Source organism: Pelodiscus sinensis, chromosome 6, assembly GCF_052426305.1.
Source record: "Pelodiscus sinensis isolate ZL-2025 chromosome 6, ASM5242630v1, whole genome shotgun sequence".
Classification (NCBI taxonomy): Eukaryota; Metazoa; Chordata; order Testudines; family Trionychidae; genus Pelodiscus; species Pelodiscus sinensis.
Genome location: NC_143057.1, coordinates 21,550,757 through 21,568,588, shown reverse-complemented (window position 1 = coordinate 21,568,588; position 17,832 = coordinate 21,550,757). Strand labels below are relative to the sequence as shown.

Genomic DNA, 17,832 nt, shown 5'->3' with positions numbered 1-17,832 from the left:
CAGGCAGGCAAATCACTTTTCTTGGACCATGCATTTTCTATGGAACAGTCCCGTCGACATTATTCCAAAGCTGTAGGAGTTTCAGCTTCAAGAATTGTGTGTGAATAATAATAATAAAAAAAACCCCTGCAAACAGAATGTTTACTTAAAAATACCATTGGGTGAATATGTAAACAAAGGAAGTTATCAGTTTTTCACTGTGCACGTGTGCACATACACCCAAATTCATAAAGCGTGTGTGTGTGCATCTGCATAAGCACTTTTTAATTTTAGCTTCTGTATTTTGAGGGATGTTCATCTTATAAACAATAGACTATAGAGAATTATTAGCTGAAACAGGATAGAATTCCAATACAAAATAGTTCCCAGATTCAAAACTAAACATTAAACCATCTCACTTTGGGATGCAATGGCTAATATAACATGTGAAAAAGATGAGGTAGCTTTTAATTCTCACACACATGCCGCTTCATCAACAGACAGTTTTAGTTAGGATTCCCATATGATGTATTAGGCTCCTCAGTGAGGTGTGCATTTAAGGGATAATACAAGTATGTAAATATTATATGCCCAGATGCTATGGAAGTATTCAAATAATCTCATGGTGAAAGTTTTAGAAATGTGCATAATAATAATACAGTTTCTTGGGGTTTTAGAAGAGACTTACGGGAGACACACTGAACCTTTCACAAGCTGCCAACACAAATTCATCCAGGTTGATATTCCTATTTGATTGCTACAGTTTGTTTTGCAATGTTTCCATTAGCAGATGTGTGATTGTAACATTCAAGCCAACATTTTCAAAGTTGAGTGCCTAAAGTTAGGCTAATAAATCCATAGTTAGGGCACCTAAGTAGAAATGACATGACTTTCCAAGATACTGAGCATCCACTTTGCTGACTTCAGTGGGATTTGAGGCTTATTAGCACCTCTACAAAGCAGACTACTTCCAGTTAAGTGCCTGGATACATATATAGGTATGTATAAACACTTTGAAGACTAGGGGGCTGCTGTTCACATAATTGAAGTTAAGAATAAGTGCTTGCAGGCCTGGGACTTTGCATTGCCATCTGGGAATCTGATTGCCCACTGCCTTGCATGCTGTGAAGATATTTACACTAGTATACAACACTGCCATTCTGATCTGGTAACATTTTGCAACAATGTTGAACAGGTGCAAAAGACTTCAAAGGGAGCAGGCAAGGATCACTGGGGACCCAAGTGCTGCTTATGAAAGTACAACCAATGAGAACAGACCAGGAGAATCTTACTTCAAAGCCTGCCCCGCCCTTGTGCTTCTATGTGCTTCTTATCTATCCCTATGAATTCAATTGCACTACTCACAACATGCTTAAATCTAAGCACTTGTGTGTTTGCAAAATCACAGTCCTTTTTAACTGATTGCTACTCCTTTTTAATATTTGGCTGATTCTAAATTAGCGCAAGACCTCCCTGCAACTAATGAGGGTGTGTACTAGCTAAAGGAGAGATTTTGTTGAATGATGGGTTCCTACTACATCCATCCTGCCAAGAAATGGGAAGGCATGTGTGGTAATCTTTTATAAAACTTACTAGATAAAAATGAACTCTGTGGCAGGGATCTTTGGACACCTGATGTAATATCATACTTGAAAAACATCTACAACAAGAAACACTATAGGAGAGAAACAGGGATTCTTCAGGTCTACTGTAAGGATGAAGTGAAAATGTGAGCTTTGTTTGGAGAAAAAAAACCAACAATCCTTAATTACTGTGCTTTAAAACAACAGGGCCTTTACCTCCATAGATAAAGAAAACTAGCAGCTGTGAATTATTGCACTGATGATAAACTGTTTTATTTGTTTCCATAACTGGATATGCATCCCCCTTGTTCATGGAAACAGTATTGCAGGGTCAATGGATTTCCCAATTACATGTTTCTCTGCTGAAATACTATAAGGTCGGGCTCTCAGAGGCTCCTGCCAGACCCTTGTTAAAATTCCATTACCATACTGCAGGCAGGGCAGCCAGGGGATTTCCTTGCCTCCCCTGGGAATTCACCACCTCTCTCTGCAAGCTGCTAAATGTTCCTTACAAGGGATGGTTCTCCCAGGACTCATAAAAGCCCCACTTCTTAAGAAGAAATATGTAGCCTCTGCTGTGCGCCAAGCATCAGCTAATCTGAAATAATTTCCTGGGCTATGATTCCCTGTATGATTTTAAATTCCTTGTTTTTCCTCCCACCCACTCACCCTGGTTGAACGTTGCGACCGAGGATCAATCGCAAACTAAAGATTTACAACAAGGAGCCTCTCGTTAAATATTGGCTTCGATATAGTCTGTTTTCCCTCTGGAAATTCCAGCTGCATTTTCTCACTTCTCATGCACCAGGGCTGGTGAATTTCCCCCCCTGGCATCCTTTCTTTTCCCACCCGAACCCCCACCGGCTCCGGGCGAGGGTGTGGGAACCCTCGCTACAGCCTCTGGCTAGGCATGGAGGGGGATCCCGTGAGAAAGGCACCAGGGTGGGCAGCGCAGCTGTAGACCAGCGAGATGAGGGTACTGGGGGGGGGGGGGGTGAAGTGAAGTAGAGTGACTATGGGCCTTTTTGGAAAACCCCAGCCCTCCGGGGGAAAGCAGCGGTGTCTCTTTAAGGCGCGCAAGGTGGGGCCAGTCCCTCCCCAGCCGGCCGCCCGCTCTCTCCGCAAACTTATAAATTTAGTAACAATGTGTCCGAGGCGCTCAGCTCCTGAAATTAACACAGCGGCGGAGCGGTGTCTGCCGCTCCCCGCCTTCCAGCAGCCCTGACAGCGAGCGTTTCACCAGCCCCCTGCCCTCCTGAGGCAGGACGAGCAGCCCACGCGAGCCCATGCCCCATGGACAGACCCAGCCTTGGCAGCCCCAGAGAGACCCCGCGGCACTTGGCGCGTGAGCAGGAGCAGCAGCGCCCGGCGCCTCTGGAGAGACTGAGGCAGGGGGGCTGAGGAGAGGGGGGTTGCTGGCAGACCCCCCCTCCCGGGGGGCGAGGATGGCAGCGCCAGGGGGGCAGCGCGGCCGGGCTCGGGCCCCCATCCTCTCAGTCGCCCTGTGGCTCCTGCACTCGGCTGCGCAGGTAAGAGACGGGACAAGTTGCTTTGCAGCGCCCGCGGGCGGCTGGCCCCGGGTACCGCGCGGGCGGGGGTGGCTCTTGCTGACTCGGCGCGGGAGGAAGAGCGGGGTGGGGGTCCGGCCCCTGGTGCCCGCGGGCGCTCCCGCGTGGCCGGCTCGACTCCGGCAGCCGGGTGGCATTACGCGCGGGGCTGCTACTCGGGCTCCTCCCCAGCGCGGCCCGCAGCCCCGCGTGTGCAGGGAGCGGCTGCCAGCCCGGCCGCTTGGCGGGCTCCGCGGGCACCTCCGGGCTGGGGTGGCGGGCGCAGGAGAACTCGGGTCAGGCTCTGCCCCTCCGCTTTGAAGGAGCCCATGTTACCGCCAGACCCCCTCGGGCGCCCTGGCCTCCTCCCGGGGCAGGACGGCTGCAGCGCCCCTTTCGCACCCTGCACCCATATCCCAAGGGGGGCCCACCCTCTCCCACGCGCCCTGCACCCATATCCCGAGGGGGGCCCACCCTCTCCCACGCGCCCTGCACCCATATCCCAAGGGGGGCCCACCCTCTCCCACGCGCCCTGCACCCATATCCCAAGGGGGGCCCACCCTCTCCAACGCGCCCTGCACCCATATCCCGAGGGGGGCCCACCCTCTCCAACGCGCCCTGCACCCATATCCCGAGGGGGGCCCACCCTCTCCAACGCGCCATGCTATAGGGCCTGTACAGGGACAAGGGGCTCACCTATCGAGTGTGGGAGTCGCGCCGCGCGGCTGGAAACTTGCACGCGGGTGGCTGTGAGGACAGCAGATCTCTGCTCATCCCGCCAAAGAGGGGCGCTGCTGGGGGGGGGGGGGGGTGAGGGCTCTGGCTCAACAGTCGCAGATTACCTGAGTCCGGCAGGGAACAGCTGTGGGGAAACGAAGCGCTGCAGTAAAGGGGAACATGCAGCTAACGAGTTTCGTATTTGTCTATGGAATGTTTGGCTGCTATGTTGTGTGTCTTGTTAAAAGAAACCAGGAAACCCTCCCAAGCCAAACTCCAGAATGTAAACACATTTCTCCCAATGGGGAAAACTGATGAGCCACCTGTGGTCACTGGTAATAAGGGTGCTTATTACCAGGAAGGTGGACTCTTCTTGATGCTTGGATGAAGGTGAAACACGAACCTGTATAGGACAGCAGTTAGCTGGAGATAGTCCCAGTACCAAAGACATTAAATTCTCTGTATGGTGCCACAATGGCTCCCCAGTCCTCAACAGGCCTCCCTCAGAATACACAGATGAAATAATAGTCAGTTCTAATAAACTCTGGTGTCCAAACAGATCCCATTCTGTGATCCCACTGCTCTCTGCATTCCTATCCATTCTCTGCCTACCCAGCCACAACTAACATCAGCGATGGCCGATCTTGTGCATTTTATAAATGGCCTTGTATTGCAGCCATGCTTTCCTAGCAAAAGTCTTTGGAACTCAAACTGAGGTTAGTTTTATAAATCTCAGGAAGGGAGGATGGGAATGTCATTCTAATAAAAGTTTGCATACTATTAAGCTTTGCTGAGTGTCAGGAGTGCAGGTTTTTATCCTCTTGTGGGAAGGAAATGTTTCCAAGACACAGAATAACTTTGGTAGTATCCTGTCTGTGTTTTCAAATGAGTGTTTTATTTTCTCAGAGCAGTATACTGAACTGAGCTGTGTCAATAGGTTTCTCATGAGTATACTTTACACCCACTTGCATTCCCTGCAAAGGAGTTTACTTTGCTTAATCATGGATTCACTGTATGATCCAGCTTTTATTTCAGGGAATGTAGTCAAGGGGAAGAAATAGAGGGGATCTCCATTCAGTGCTAATGGGACAAAAAGTTAATGAAATCACTTTTGGCTGGGTGTGTGAATCTTTAATGGTTGTGTTTTAAGGTATAGGTTATTTTCCAGGCTTTAGAAATAACACTGAAGATTCTGTGAAGGTGACAGTGTCACAGACAAAATAAGGGAAGTATAGATGAAGACACATGATCCTCTCTGGACTGGGTCATAAGTGTGTCACGAAAGTGCATTTGGGCAAAATGTTATTACAGTATTGATTCACTTACAGAGCTTACATTGTGACTTGCTTTGGTAAATGTCTTCAGACTACACCGTGATATGGACATGAATGCTGGAAGAGACTTGTCTGGAGACACAAAGTAAGCCCTGCCCCTGATGTACAAGCCACATTAGCCTGATTTCCCTGGTGGAACTCTGCCTACCCTCCCTTATCTCTCTCCTCAGTCCTGCCCCTAGACCAGTCACATCTGCCTCTTGGCACTGGGCTCTGTCCCTGCTTATGCTGCTGCTGTACACCTGCTCTCACTCAGTTTATCTGGGTCTCGACTTTCCTCTGCTTTCAAAGCAACTTTTCTTTGGGGTGTATCAAAGTAACTTCTTGCTTTTGCATGAGCAATCCGCAAGTGGCATCGCGAAGGGAGATAGAGGGGGGGCAGTTGCCCCTGGGCACCACGCTGGGGGGATGCCAATTTAGTTCCCCTCTGCTCTCCCTGTCCTCCCTCGGCTCACCTGCTCCTCCTCCGCCTGCTGCCGCCGGCTGAAGCCTCCTCCCTGCCTCTCCACCTCTAGCCTGACCCTCCTCCATCTCCGCTTGCGGGTTACTGCGTGCAGGGGCCCGGCCCCAAACTGGAGGGTGACGTGAGGGTGCACAAATGTTGCCTTTGCCCTGGGAGCATAATACCTTTGCTACGCCTCTGCAATCCACCTTCTCCCAATTGTTCCAGTCTTGTCTAAGAGTGTGGAGCAGTTCTACAGGTCACAGAGGGGAGGGTTAGAGCTGCAACAGAAATGCAGTAAAGTTTTCTTTGGCTGTTATATGTTTAATTCTACTATTTCCATTGTTACATTATCTAAATGAATTTCAATATAGAATCTGGCATTGCTTCTTTACTGTATGGCTGTCTTGGATTTTACTTTTGGATGGTTTGCATTGGTGGGCAACTTTTCTTGTGGGCCGCCTCAACACAAGGATGCTGTTTCCTTGTGAAATGATAGCCAGAGTCTTGGGAGCAGATTAGGGTCCATTGTGCTAGACGCGGAACACACAGGCAATGAAAAGGTAGTCTCTGCCTTGAACAGTTTACAGTTTCTTAGCATTCCATGAATAATGCATAAATATCTGGATTTTTCTGCATTAAACGTAAAAGCAATCTTGACTGTGAACCAAGGGTTTGAACATCATTGAATTACCTTTACCATAGCATGACAACACACAAAGTCTTCTGTTTCCCCACATTGTTTTGAAAATAACATCAAACTATTTATTGTCTAAAAAAATCCTTCAGGAATTAAGGCTGGAAGTGTCAGGTAACAGAAAATAAAATCAATTTTTAACTCCTGGGGTTTTTAGGAACAAGAAGCTAGAATGACTCTTTAGCTTTGTCAAAGCATTACTGTCATGGTGCTGGAGTCAAGATCTGGATTCAATTCTTGGCTCTGCCACAGGCTCCCTATGTGACTTTGGACAAGCCACTTAATTTTTATGCGCCTTATTTTACTTCCTGTTTTTCTCATCCCCTTTTTTAATGGGGTTGCTCTTTGCAGGGACTGTATTTTGCTTTGTACTAGGCACTGAATGTACGCAATTTGTAGATCCTTATTAAAGCTCTAGATATTTTTATCTATTAACTAAGTGAAATAGGAAGCTATTCTTGAAAGTGAAGGACATCCTTTTACTATGCAGCTTTCATCTAACTTTGCTGCCTTTCCATAGTATATTTACTTCAGGCTAATCGACTCCAAGGATCTGTTGATTTGTATTACTCTACACAGAAGAATAACATACTTAAAATTGGGCCTAGTTTTTAATTCGGGTAATCCACTTGTCAATATGCTTTTGACTACTAGGCTCATGTTACAATTCAGGGGTTGAAAGGTCAAACTACTTTAGCCCTAAAACATATTATAGGATGTTGTAAAGACAATTTCTATTTCCTAAAATAACTTGGAGAAGGAATCCTATGAGGATAACAATCTCATTGTTTATCTAGTCAGCCAGCACTTAGCTATCAAAACCTCCCTCTTGATTTTTTTATATCTTTTTTTTTTACAAAGCAATGTAGCTGTAAAACATTAGTATTTGTAAGGCTAATTTAATGTATGTGTATTGTTGATCTTGATCAAGGCTCCATTATGCAAGGTGCTTGTACAAACAAAAAGATGCTACCTGCTGTGAAAAGCTTACAGTCTAATTAGACATTGTCCCCTTTAATAGATGATATCTCTTTCTGAGCTTTACTGTGTAAGCAGGGGCTGAACTGCTGCTTGCTATCAGCCAGCTAAAAGGAGGGGTGGGTGTGCCCACTACAATTGTTTAGCTCTGCAAGGTAATTAACTGTTAACTATTGATATGTAAATACAGCTCAGGAGAGAATACGAGGTGTGGCTATGTAAATCACATTCAGCCAGGGCTGATGGAGGGTCAGTATTGGAATGGAATGTGGAGAATTGTAAATAATTTGGGACTGTTGTGGGGGGTCACTAATCATGCTACCCCTAAATGTGGGAACTGTAAAACATGCCACCAGTGCTTGCAGGAGAGACACCACCATCATGGTTAGAGGTCTTGGAGGAAAAAGCCTCCCCCCTTCCAGAGTTGAGTGAACTGAGCTGGACAGAAGGATTAAAGGGCTTGAGTCAGCCTGCTTCACACCTTGCAGGTGTGAGCTATAAAACTGGCCCAACCTTCCCCTTTCCCCCTTTGATTTAAGGACAGACCTAAAGCAGACTCCCTGAGGAGTTTTTTTTTTTTTTTGCTAGTCCAGTAGAAGCTGGATTCCTTTGCCAGGCCAGCTGGTGGCTAAAGAGTTGAAATCATGGAGAGCTGAAATCACTGGTTTGGCTGAGAGCCAGACCTATTGCAGCCAGTGGAGTGGCGGCGACCAGCAGAGTAGCTGGTGGCGTAATGTGGCGCAGAGCGGCGGCAGGTGACCAGCAGCGTGAGTGGTGACCAGCGGCGTGGCGAGGAGTGGTGGCAGGCGAGGAGCGGTGATCAGCGGCATGGTGCGGAGTGGCAGCAGGCAAGGAGCAGTGGTGGCAGGCGCCCAGCGGAGCATCCGTTGGCGTGGGATGAGACAGCTGGTGGAGCACGGCAGAGTGTCGTAAGGTGCTCCCTATCTATCCCGCCACCCCCATTTCTACCCAGGTTGGGAGGTGAAACCCTGCGGGTGAACTTGGGGACTCTGGGTGGCACGGACCAGGGACAGAGACTTTTGGGGTGTCGGACTCTTTGGACTTCAGGTGATTCTTGGCTGGGGGGAGGAACTTAGCTCATGTTTGGGTTATGAACTCTGTTTGTGGTGTTTCCCCCAAGTTAATGCCGTATGACTTCTCTCTGCTTCATTAAATGTTTCTTTCGTACACTCAGACTCAGTGCTTGCGAGTGGGGAAGCATTGCCTCTCAGAGGTACCCATGGGTGTGTGAATTTCCCAGATTACTGGGTTGGGGCTCGAGCTGGTTCTGTGTGAGAGAGACCCCAAGATATTGAACCCAGCCAGGCCTACCCGGCAGAAGGGTTACAACTGTATAGCAGTTTGGGATCTTGTTATATTATGAGATGAGGTGGGAACGACTTCCACTAGTGTAGGCTGTCCTAAGAGCACTAACCATTGTTAAGGTTGTCTGACAGTTTCCATTATAAGACTCTGTTTTCACAGTTGCTTATCATTTTGCTAAATTCAGACTGTGCTGAAACTTTTGATAAGGGATGTCTGCCCCAGGTGGAGTATTTTAAAAGCTTCAGCAAAATAATGGAGCTAGTTGATAGAATGAGATTAAGAAATAAAATGTCTTGTCAATTACACACACACACACAAAATTCTGGTGACTCTTCTTTGATAAGCTCTAATTCTTCCATGCTTCCATTCTGGATCATAACTGTCCCAGCAAACTGTATGTCCAGCTCACTCTATGCAGAAATCTCTATATGGGCCTCAACAAGAGCTTCTACTCATTCTGTCATTACATCTGGTTTCAAGCATGATGGGAAACGGCATCAGGGTACACTGGTAGCCCTTAAAGTTGCAGTTCCTTGGATAGGGACAAGCCCTCCTCACGATAGGCTGTCTGTCACTGCAAGAGCTGTCAAATGCCAGGTGTAGACTGCATGAGGAAATACAAATAAAATTAAATAGAACCTAGTTAGAATAATAGAATCATAGAGCTGAAAGAGACCTCAGAATGTCATCAAGTCCAGCCCTCTGCTCTAGGCAGGACCAATCCCAACTAAATCAACCCAGCCAGAGCTTTGTCAAGCTGAGACTTAAACACCGCTAGAAATGGAGACTCCACTACTTCCCTAGGCAACCCATTCCAGTGCTTCACCACCCTCCTAGTGAAATAGTTTTTCCTAATATCCAACCTGGACCTCTCCCACCACAACTTGAGACCATTGCTCTTTGTTCTGCCATCTGTCACTACTGAGAACAGCCTTTCTCCATCCCCTTTGGAACCTCCCTTCAGGAAGTTGAAAGCTGCTATTAAATCCCCCCTCACTCTTCGCTTCTGCAGACTAAACAGACCCAACTCCCTCAGCCTCTCCTCATAGGTCATGTGCTCCAGCCCCCTAATCATTTTGGTTGCCGTCCGCTGGACCCTCTCCAATGCGTCCACATCCTTTTTGTAGTGGGGGGCCCAGAACTGGACACACTACTCCAGATATGGCTTTACCAGAGCCGAATAAAGGGGAATAATAACTTCTCCGGATCTGCTGGCAATGCTCCTCCTAATACACCCTAATATGCCATTAGCCTTCTTGGCTACAAGGGCACACTATCCAGCTTCTCATCCACTGTAATCCCCAGGTCCCTTTTCTGCAGAACTACTACTTAGCTGGTTGGTCCCCAGCTTGGTCCCCAGCAATGCTTGGGATTCTTCTGTCCCAAGTGCAGGACTCTGCACTTGTTCTTGTTGAAACTCATCAGATTTCTTGTGGCCCAATCCTCCAATTTGTCTAAGTCACTCTGGACCCTATCCCTGCCCTGCAGCATATCTGCCTCTCCCCCTAGCTTAGTGTCATCTGCAAACTTGCTGAGGGTGCAATCCATCTCCTCAGTTCCCCCACTACTCAAGGTGCCAGTTGTATTCTTTGTGAAAGATGGACTATATAGCATGCCAAACTTTCTCCTCTTTCACCAGATTCTTATGATAGGCAGGATTTGTGGATGTATGCTGTAAAATTCTATCCTGTATCTTATTTGTATAGGCTCCTTCATCCTCTGATCTATTTTGCTTGCCTGTTCCAGGACAAAACTCTTCCAGCAACTGTCTGGGCTTAGGGATGGAACAGATCAGTGAGTTTTATATACCTCCTTTACAGGGCTGGCCCTACCATGAGGAGAACTGAGGCAGCTGCCTCAGGTGCCAGACTGGGGGGAGGGTGCCACTAGGACCCAGGTAGAAAATTGTGTTTGCTGCTGGTGCAGATGTATTCTCTCTGCTCTAGATGCACAGAGATGGTGGAGTGCTGTGCTGGAGAAGGAGGGCACAAGAGAGCTTTCAAAGTTTTGGCCCGCGTGAGGGTGTATGGGGGTGTCATTTGAGCTCCCCGCCACAGGTGCCGAAATGCTATGGGCCAGCCTTGCTCCTTTGTTGTGTTTTTTGAAGTACTTTGCACATCTGAAATGCAGTTATTTCTAATGTGAAATATGACATGTCTTTAACAGCACATAGCAATGATACATCATTAGCTTACAACAGTCAGTGAAGAATACCTTATCTAAGTGAAATGTGATCATATCAGAAGAATGTGTCTGTAAAGTCTGTCCAGAATCCATAGTGGAATCTTTAGGAAATATACTAGGAAGGTCTGCTTTGAGAACCTTAACTTGCCTAGAAAAAACTACTATATGTTTGAGTGAGTGAGACTGTGTCTATTTGTTCAACAGCTCCTCCTAAACAGTAAGAGCTAGGCTCACCAAATTGACTATACAGCTTCCTCTTAAAGCAGGGTAAAGGTTTGGTTGTGCCAGGACAATGGGATGTGCCTGGAATGGGATTGCTTCTCATACTGAAGAGAGAGAAGAATCACCAGGCAGGAGAAAGGGGCCAGCTGAGGGCATACACCCGTGTCTGTAACTGCTCCAGCCCTGAACCTTCCACTGCAACTCATACAGGAAAATTGCTGGCTTTTCCTCTTCATCAGAGCGAGGGGAAGACATACAATTTGCTGCATTCCTGGACCTGGACCTGCCCCAGCTCTGGGGTACATGCACAGCAGGCGTAGAAGTGCCTGCTGGAGCTCCAGCAGACATAGAGAGGTGCTTCTCACCTGGATGCAAGCTGCTGTGCTAAGAGAGGGCTGGGGTAGTTGTCTCCCCCAGGGCAGCCTGCATATTGAACTCCTCATTCCCAGCCCTATCCTAGAAAAATGATTTAAATGAAGCACGTACATTTTCATTTTATTTTCCAAACAGCAAAATATTAAGTACCAGAGCAACATGGGGTAAATCTTCTAGTAGTTTCGTATTTGGATTTGACACAGCAGATCTGGGTAGGTTTCCCCTGTGGACAGCTCACCAGATGGCTGAGGGGATCAACCTGCTGGATCCCATGAACTTTAAGCTTCTTGAGTTTGAACTAGGGATGTAAAATTGTGGGTAATCAGCTAATTGAGCAGTCAATGGAATTTCCATTGACTACTCGATTGGTCGATAAGGGGTAAACGGCAGAGCCACAGCAAGGTTAGCTCATGGCCTGGGAGCTAACCCTGCTGCAGCTCTGCCTTTTTAATCTATTAGCAGACCCTAGGCTCTTAATGCATTTAAAAGGTAGGGGCATATCTGGGGGACCTGGTGTGAGCGGGGACAGCTGTTTCCTTGATCGCTCCTGATTCTGCTTTCTGCATCTTTGCTTTTTAAATGTATTAAGAGCCTGCTGTCTCTTTAAGACCTTAAAAAAGCAGATGCAGAGCTGGGTGGACCAGGAGCAATCTGGGAATCATCTGATTCCCAGCTCGTGCCTGGTCTCCCACTACACCTCTGCCTTTTTTTTTACTCCCCAGAGAGAGTGCTGGAGGGACCTGGCAAGGGGTGGGGAAGCGAGTAGTTGAGTGACTGGTCGACTACCCAATAAGCATATGCTTATCACATAGTCGACTAGTTGCTTACATTCCTAGTCTGAACAGAGCCCAGGGACTTTTTTCTGTATTGGAATTCCTAGGCAAACTTCTGGTGTTCAGAGACTTCGCAGTTCCCTGCCCAGACCCTAAAATCGGTGCTTGGCCCACAGATTCTCCATGGACTAAGGCAGGGGCTGCTCTATCTCTAGGCAAAGTAGGCAGGTACCTACGGTGACAGATTGCTTTGAGAAACCATTTTTAAAAAACTCTACCCATTGTACCTCACCACCATGCCTAGTGAATTGTATAGCTCTGGCCACTGTACCATACTTGATAACCCTCTCTATGGGAGTAGCACGCTGACGTTTTGCTTATGGTGGCCAAATGTCTTCAGTGGTATCTGGCTGAAGCATACCTTTTCCCAGAAGCCCACCTTTGAGTGTTACCTCTTCAGAGGGCCACAAAGTACAGTTTGTATGGAAGCCCTGCACTTTGCTGCTAGGGTTGCTAGGTGTCCCGTGTTCACCTGGACAGTCCGGTATTTTTGCTTTTTGTCCGGTTTAAAAAAAAAAGTTCAGAAAATACTGGACACTTGAGATGTCTGGTATTTTTTGAATTTTTCCCCGGCCAGGAGGCGAAAATGCTGGGCACCTGGCAACCCTACAAACACTCAGCGCCTGGCCTTCTCCCTCCAATTGCCACCTCGGCTCCCAACATCCCCAACGCCCCCTGACCCCAGCCCCCATGCTTACATGGTTCCCCAAGGCTGCTGGCATGAAATGGCTGCTGGCCAAAAGACCTAGGGGAAGCAATGCTTCCCCTGGATCTTAGTGTTCAACTACTCCCCTGTCCCTGCACTCACTCTTAAAGAGGACATGTTGTTTTAATGCTGTTTTATCTTAAGTCCTTGGAGTTCCTTTTTTTTGTTTTGTTTTGTTTTTTGTTCTGAACAACTTTGTTCTTCCCCTGCCTCCTCTTCTTCCCCCTCCCCCCAACAATTTTTTCCCAGTGTTTTTTTTTTGGGGGGGGGGGGGAAGAGTATTTGGTATTTTTGTTTCAACCATCTGGCAACCCTATTTGCTGCACTTGACTTAATCACATGAGAATTCTATGCATCTATACAAAAATAAATACCTTTTCCTGCTTCTTTTTCCTCGCAAATCCAGTGTATTCTGTATTGCTGTGGATAGTGTCTTGTGTGAGATCCAGGATACTTTTTCTGCAGCCACATGACTTCTCAACTGAAACATGGAGCCATTCTCCTAGGTCAGCTTCCTTACCCAGTCAGTCCTCTCCCCTTTTCCTGCCCAAATTTCCTGTAGTTCCTTTCATAACCTTTTGCTCTGGTCACTTGTCTTTGGCCTATTTTGGTAACATCCACATCCCCTTCTCTCTTTCAAACAAGAAGGTGAAGTATCTTTTCCATTGCTCTAGGAAACCCGTCTTTCCAAGGTATTTTACCTTAGATAGGTGGCTGAGTTCTAATGAACACCTTGATTTCTGATCTGGCAGAGAAGTGACACAATCCTGCCCAATTACAGTGGATTTATGTACAGAGGTGCATTCATGATACAGCAATTTTCATAGTAATAATTTCATAGAATTAGCCAGGATACATAACTTGTACAGACAGAGTCCCCAAATCCCCTCACACATTATCAGGTTTTCTAAAACTGGAAAGTTTTTTGTGTCATTTGGAATTCAGGTAACACAAATCAAGGTTTGATTCAAACACTAAACTCTGTTACCTTTTGGAGGAGCCCTTTTAAGGCCAGTAGTGGAAAACTGATTGCTTTAAACCTGTTAGAATATAGACTGCATGAAGTAGTAGCATATACACTGCAGGGAAGAATTCTGGATTGGCAGGGGGAAGGACTGGATGGTCTGACAGGACTTTCCCACCTCTGATTTCTCTGATGGATATTATTGGACAACAAATCCTGTTCTTGCATCCATACTTCAGCTTGTTCAGTCTTATGTGGGTGCGTATTGTAAATGATGATTGCATTACATCAGTCTTAGATATGGGTCATGGAATCTAGCTTGATGCTATTGCTTTTGATTTGACAAAGTGTTTCCAGAATTTCCATGCAAATCCTTTCTTTAACTAACCACATAAATGTGAAATTTTTTAATGAGGCATTTAATAGTGGGTGAATGGCTTTATGCAAAATTGCCAATAATTATTTCATTTAGCTGTGTGTGTGCTTTTATATGTATGATGTGAGTATACTGTATTGGACTGAATTTCCTGTTTGTGGCTTTTGATGTGATTATAATGTCTCCATTGTGTCTAATACATGCAGCCTGCAGAGTCCTTTCTTTAGATTGCACAGGTGTCTGTTTTCTGTGGAGAGCTGACATAGAAGACCGACTTCATTTAAATGAATTTCACTACCTCTCTGTACTTCTGATAGCCATAGAGGGCCAATTTTGGCTGCACATACTCTTTTTATTTCCATCGTTAATTTTTTAGAGGAAGGTGGGGGAGTCAGTCTAGCTTTAAGCTGTATTAACTTCCAAAGAAAATGCCTGGCCAACATCTGGGTCATGCTACATAACTGTGAAGAGTACCCCTCCCTTTTTTCCATATAAATATCTGGCCTTATGTCCTAGGGTGGAGAGTTAGGCAGAAGAGAGTCTTTGGATGGATGGATGACATCATGATTTCCTTAGATTTGTTAAAAATTGGTGTTTATTGCTATAACCTTTTGTGATTGGTTCGTGTGTGGAATACAGAGCTGAAGACATGTACATGAATTCACATTTCATTCTGGAGAACAACTGGTGAGGAAAATGGATAGCATATTTGTAAAATGACTAGTTTTCATGTTTGTTCTCATTTTTGCAAAACTGGTCTAGTTTCATGAAATACTTCAAACATCCTGGTTTCTTGCTCAGCTAAAAGGATATGAGTGGTAGGGATGTTAAATAGTGTTTAATCAGATAATCAAGTAGTCGATGGAATTTCCATCAACTACTTGATTAGTCATAATGGGAAACTGCAGAGCTGCAGGTTGCAGCAGCCCCCCTCCCTCCCCACAGCACCTTTACCTTCTAAATATATTAAGAGCCTGGAAGCTCTTAATACATTAAAAAAGCAGAGGTGCAGTGTCTGGGACTGGGCGTGAACCAGAACAGCTGATTCCCAGCTTGTGCCTGGTTTCCACCCCCACCCACTATGCCTCTGCTTCCTCTGCACCCTCCCCCGCTCCAGATGGTGTAGGAGGGAACTGTTTTTTAAGCTGGCTCCTCCCAGCACAGGTTCCTGCTCCCGCCCCCCCCCCCCCGCACCCTGCTGCCTCTCTCTGGCGGGGGCGGGGGGGGGGCGGGGGGAGTGACTAGATGAGTCACTACTCAACTACCCAATAAGCATGTGCATATCAGGTAGTCAACTAGTCACTTATATCCCTAGGGAGTGGTGACGATAACCATTTCTGAGTAAAACTGGGGCTCAGGTTTACTTCCATGTATGAAAACATCATTAGATGAAACTTGTTTTGATTGCATTCTCTTTTTTTGGTTCAGAGGTGGAGAGCACTCAAGAGGAGGAAGTGCTGGAATTAAGAGGAGGTGTGAGAAATGGTAGTGAGTGAAGAGAGGAAGCTTAGACCAGGTTTACACTAAGGCAGAAAATTGATCTAAGATACGCAACTCCAATTGAATAGCGTAGCTTGAGTCAACCTTGTGTCAAGTTTCTGTGGCATTTCCTTACTCCTTGTGACCCAGTGGAGTCTCAAAGTCAACGGGGGTGCCATCAGTGGCCAACTAAATTGGTCCTTACATCTTTATAATGTCCATCTACTAACAATTGGAGACAAACCCTTAGGCTATGTCTACACTGCAGGCTTCTTGCGCAAGAACTGTTTTGCACAAGAGTGGGTCCACACTGCCATGTGCTTTTGCACAAGAGTGTCCATGGCAGTGTAGATGCTCTTGCGCAAGAAAGCTCTGATGGCTATTTTAGCCATAGGGGTTTCTTGAGCAAGAAATCTGTTGCCTGTCCACACTGCCTTTTTGAGCAAGAGCTCTTGTGCAAAAAGGCTTATTCCTGGTGGGGAGAGGAATAACTCTTCGGCAAGGAGCCCTCTTTTCTGACGCTGTATTGTAAATTTACTCACGCAAGAACGCACGTGCAGTGTAGACGCTCTGCAAGTTTTTGCGCAAGAACGGCCATTCTTGCTCAAGGAGCCTGCAGTGTAGATGTAACCTTAGAGAATGGTGGTAAGGTGATGGGGAAAGGAACACCTCTGGGCAGCAAGCCCCAACAAAAGGGCAGAACTCTTAGAAGACAATCTAAACGGAAGGAAACTAGACCATGAAGGAAGTGTCAGAACTAAAATGAAATCTGTGGAAAGACAAGGTGACACAGACTTCAGCCACCCAGTCTCTGGAAGACCTGTCCCCTTCATATATTTCTGAGCTGGTGAGCTGAAGACATTAAAGACTCCATAATGCTTAAAGGGGCATAACATTAGAGAGCGTGACTGGAGGGCCGTGGCCCTACTATATGAATAGAATATAGAGAACACCAAAGGGGTGAGCTGCAGAAGATGTGATTGATTAGTCACATGAAGCAAAAAGATGCCCCCCCCCCCCCCAAAAAACAACCCTTGGAATTAATTTCCAAATAATTTCTCTTAAACTCTCCATCCTTCTCCCCCCCCCATCACTATGGCACTGATCTTGCAAATGTGTGAGAGTATAGTGTCTGCTCTGAAAGATCCCAGCAACATCTATGAAACCAGTTATATTTGTAAAGTTAAACACATGCTTAAATGTTTGCAGCATTGGGCACAAAGTCTACACAGCCCTAAAACTTGGAAAGAGCCCCATATTTGGTACGTTCACTCTATTGCCTCTTTACTTCTTACCTTCAGCTCCTAGGTAATGGCACTGAATATTGCCTGGCTTTTTGTGAGACAGCTGATCGTTAGAATGCTTCCTATGTGTATTTTACAGTGCATTTACAGATTCTGTTCAGTGGCAGATGTCTTTCCACAGGTAAACCCTTGAAAGCCACTTAAAATGAAGTAAATTAGTAAATTATCTATAAAGTTTCTATACCATACTGGAATGATTTATTGAAGGTAGTGTTTGCTCTGAGGGAAATTGCTTTTCAGACTTCATGATCCAAACCTTTCTGAGATCCTCTTCAAGTTCCTGTCAGCTTTTATACCTCTCAACCCTTTAACTTAAATGGCTCTCATCTACCCCATATATAGCCAAGTCCTGAAAGATGCTAAGTACCTAAACAGTAATAGCTGGGGAGGAACACTCCAAGGTCTTGATAACTGATTATATGACAGAATCCTGCCCTTTGTATGAAAGTAGCAAATTTCTGTGGACTCCAAGGTTGGTGCTGTAGTTTAGACGATTAATCAGTAAAATGTTTGTTTTCACTTGTATCACGTTCGATTTGCATAGTTTGTATGCATTAAGTTTTTATTTGTCATCAATTTTTCTCTCACTAGATGGTCTTTTACAGGGAACATTGAATATGACAACTATTAACAGAAGTTTTAATTTTTTCCATACATATGTGAAATACATTTTGTTTTGTGCACAGGGGCATGCACAGATGTGCAATGTCAATAGAAACACATACGTCTGGCTCTGCTCTGCTAATTCATCTGGGTGGCATTTGAATCTCTCCTGGGTAGCTGCCC

At 46.1% G+C, this 17,832-nt stretch overlaps 1 protein-coding gene across 11 annotated transcripts in view; it reads left to right on the top strand.

Moving 5' to 3' along the window:
• The first annotated feature begins 2,580 nt into the window (after window positions 1-2,580).
• ADAMTSL1 (ADAMTS like 1) overlaps window positions 2,581-17,832 on the top strand; it is a 708,340-nt gene continuing 693,088 nt past the window's right edge. For 6 of the 11 annotated variants that reach the window (XR_012904618.2, XM_089779187.1, XM_075931513.2 and 3 more), the window contains exon 1: window positions 2,581-3,091. Coding sequence is in view for 10 of the 11 variants with exons in the window: in XM_089779187.1 (XP_089635313.1) it covers window positions 3,008-3,091 (84 nt within the window). In the remaining variant the exon portion in view is untranslated. The remainder of the gene's footprint in view (window positions 3,092-17,832) is intronic. The other 5 variants (XM_089779188.1, XM_075931516.2, XM_075931515.2 and 2 more) reach the window with 1 other exon arrangement.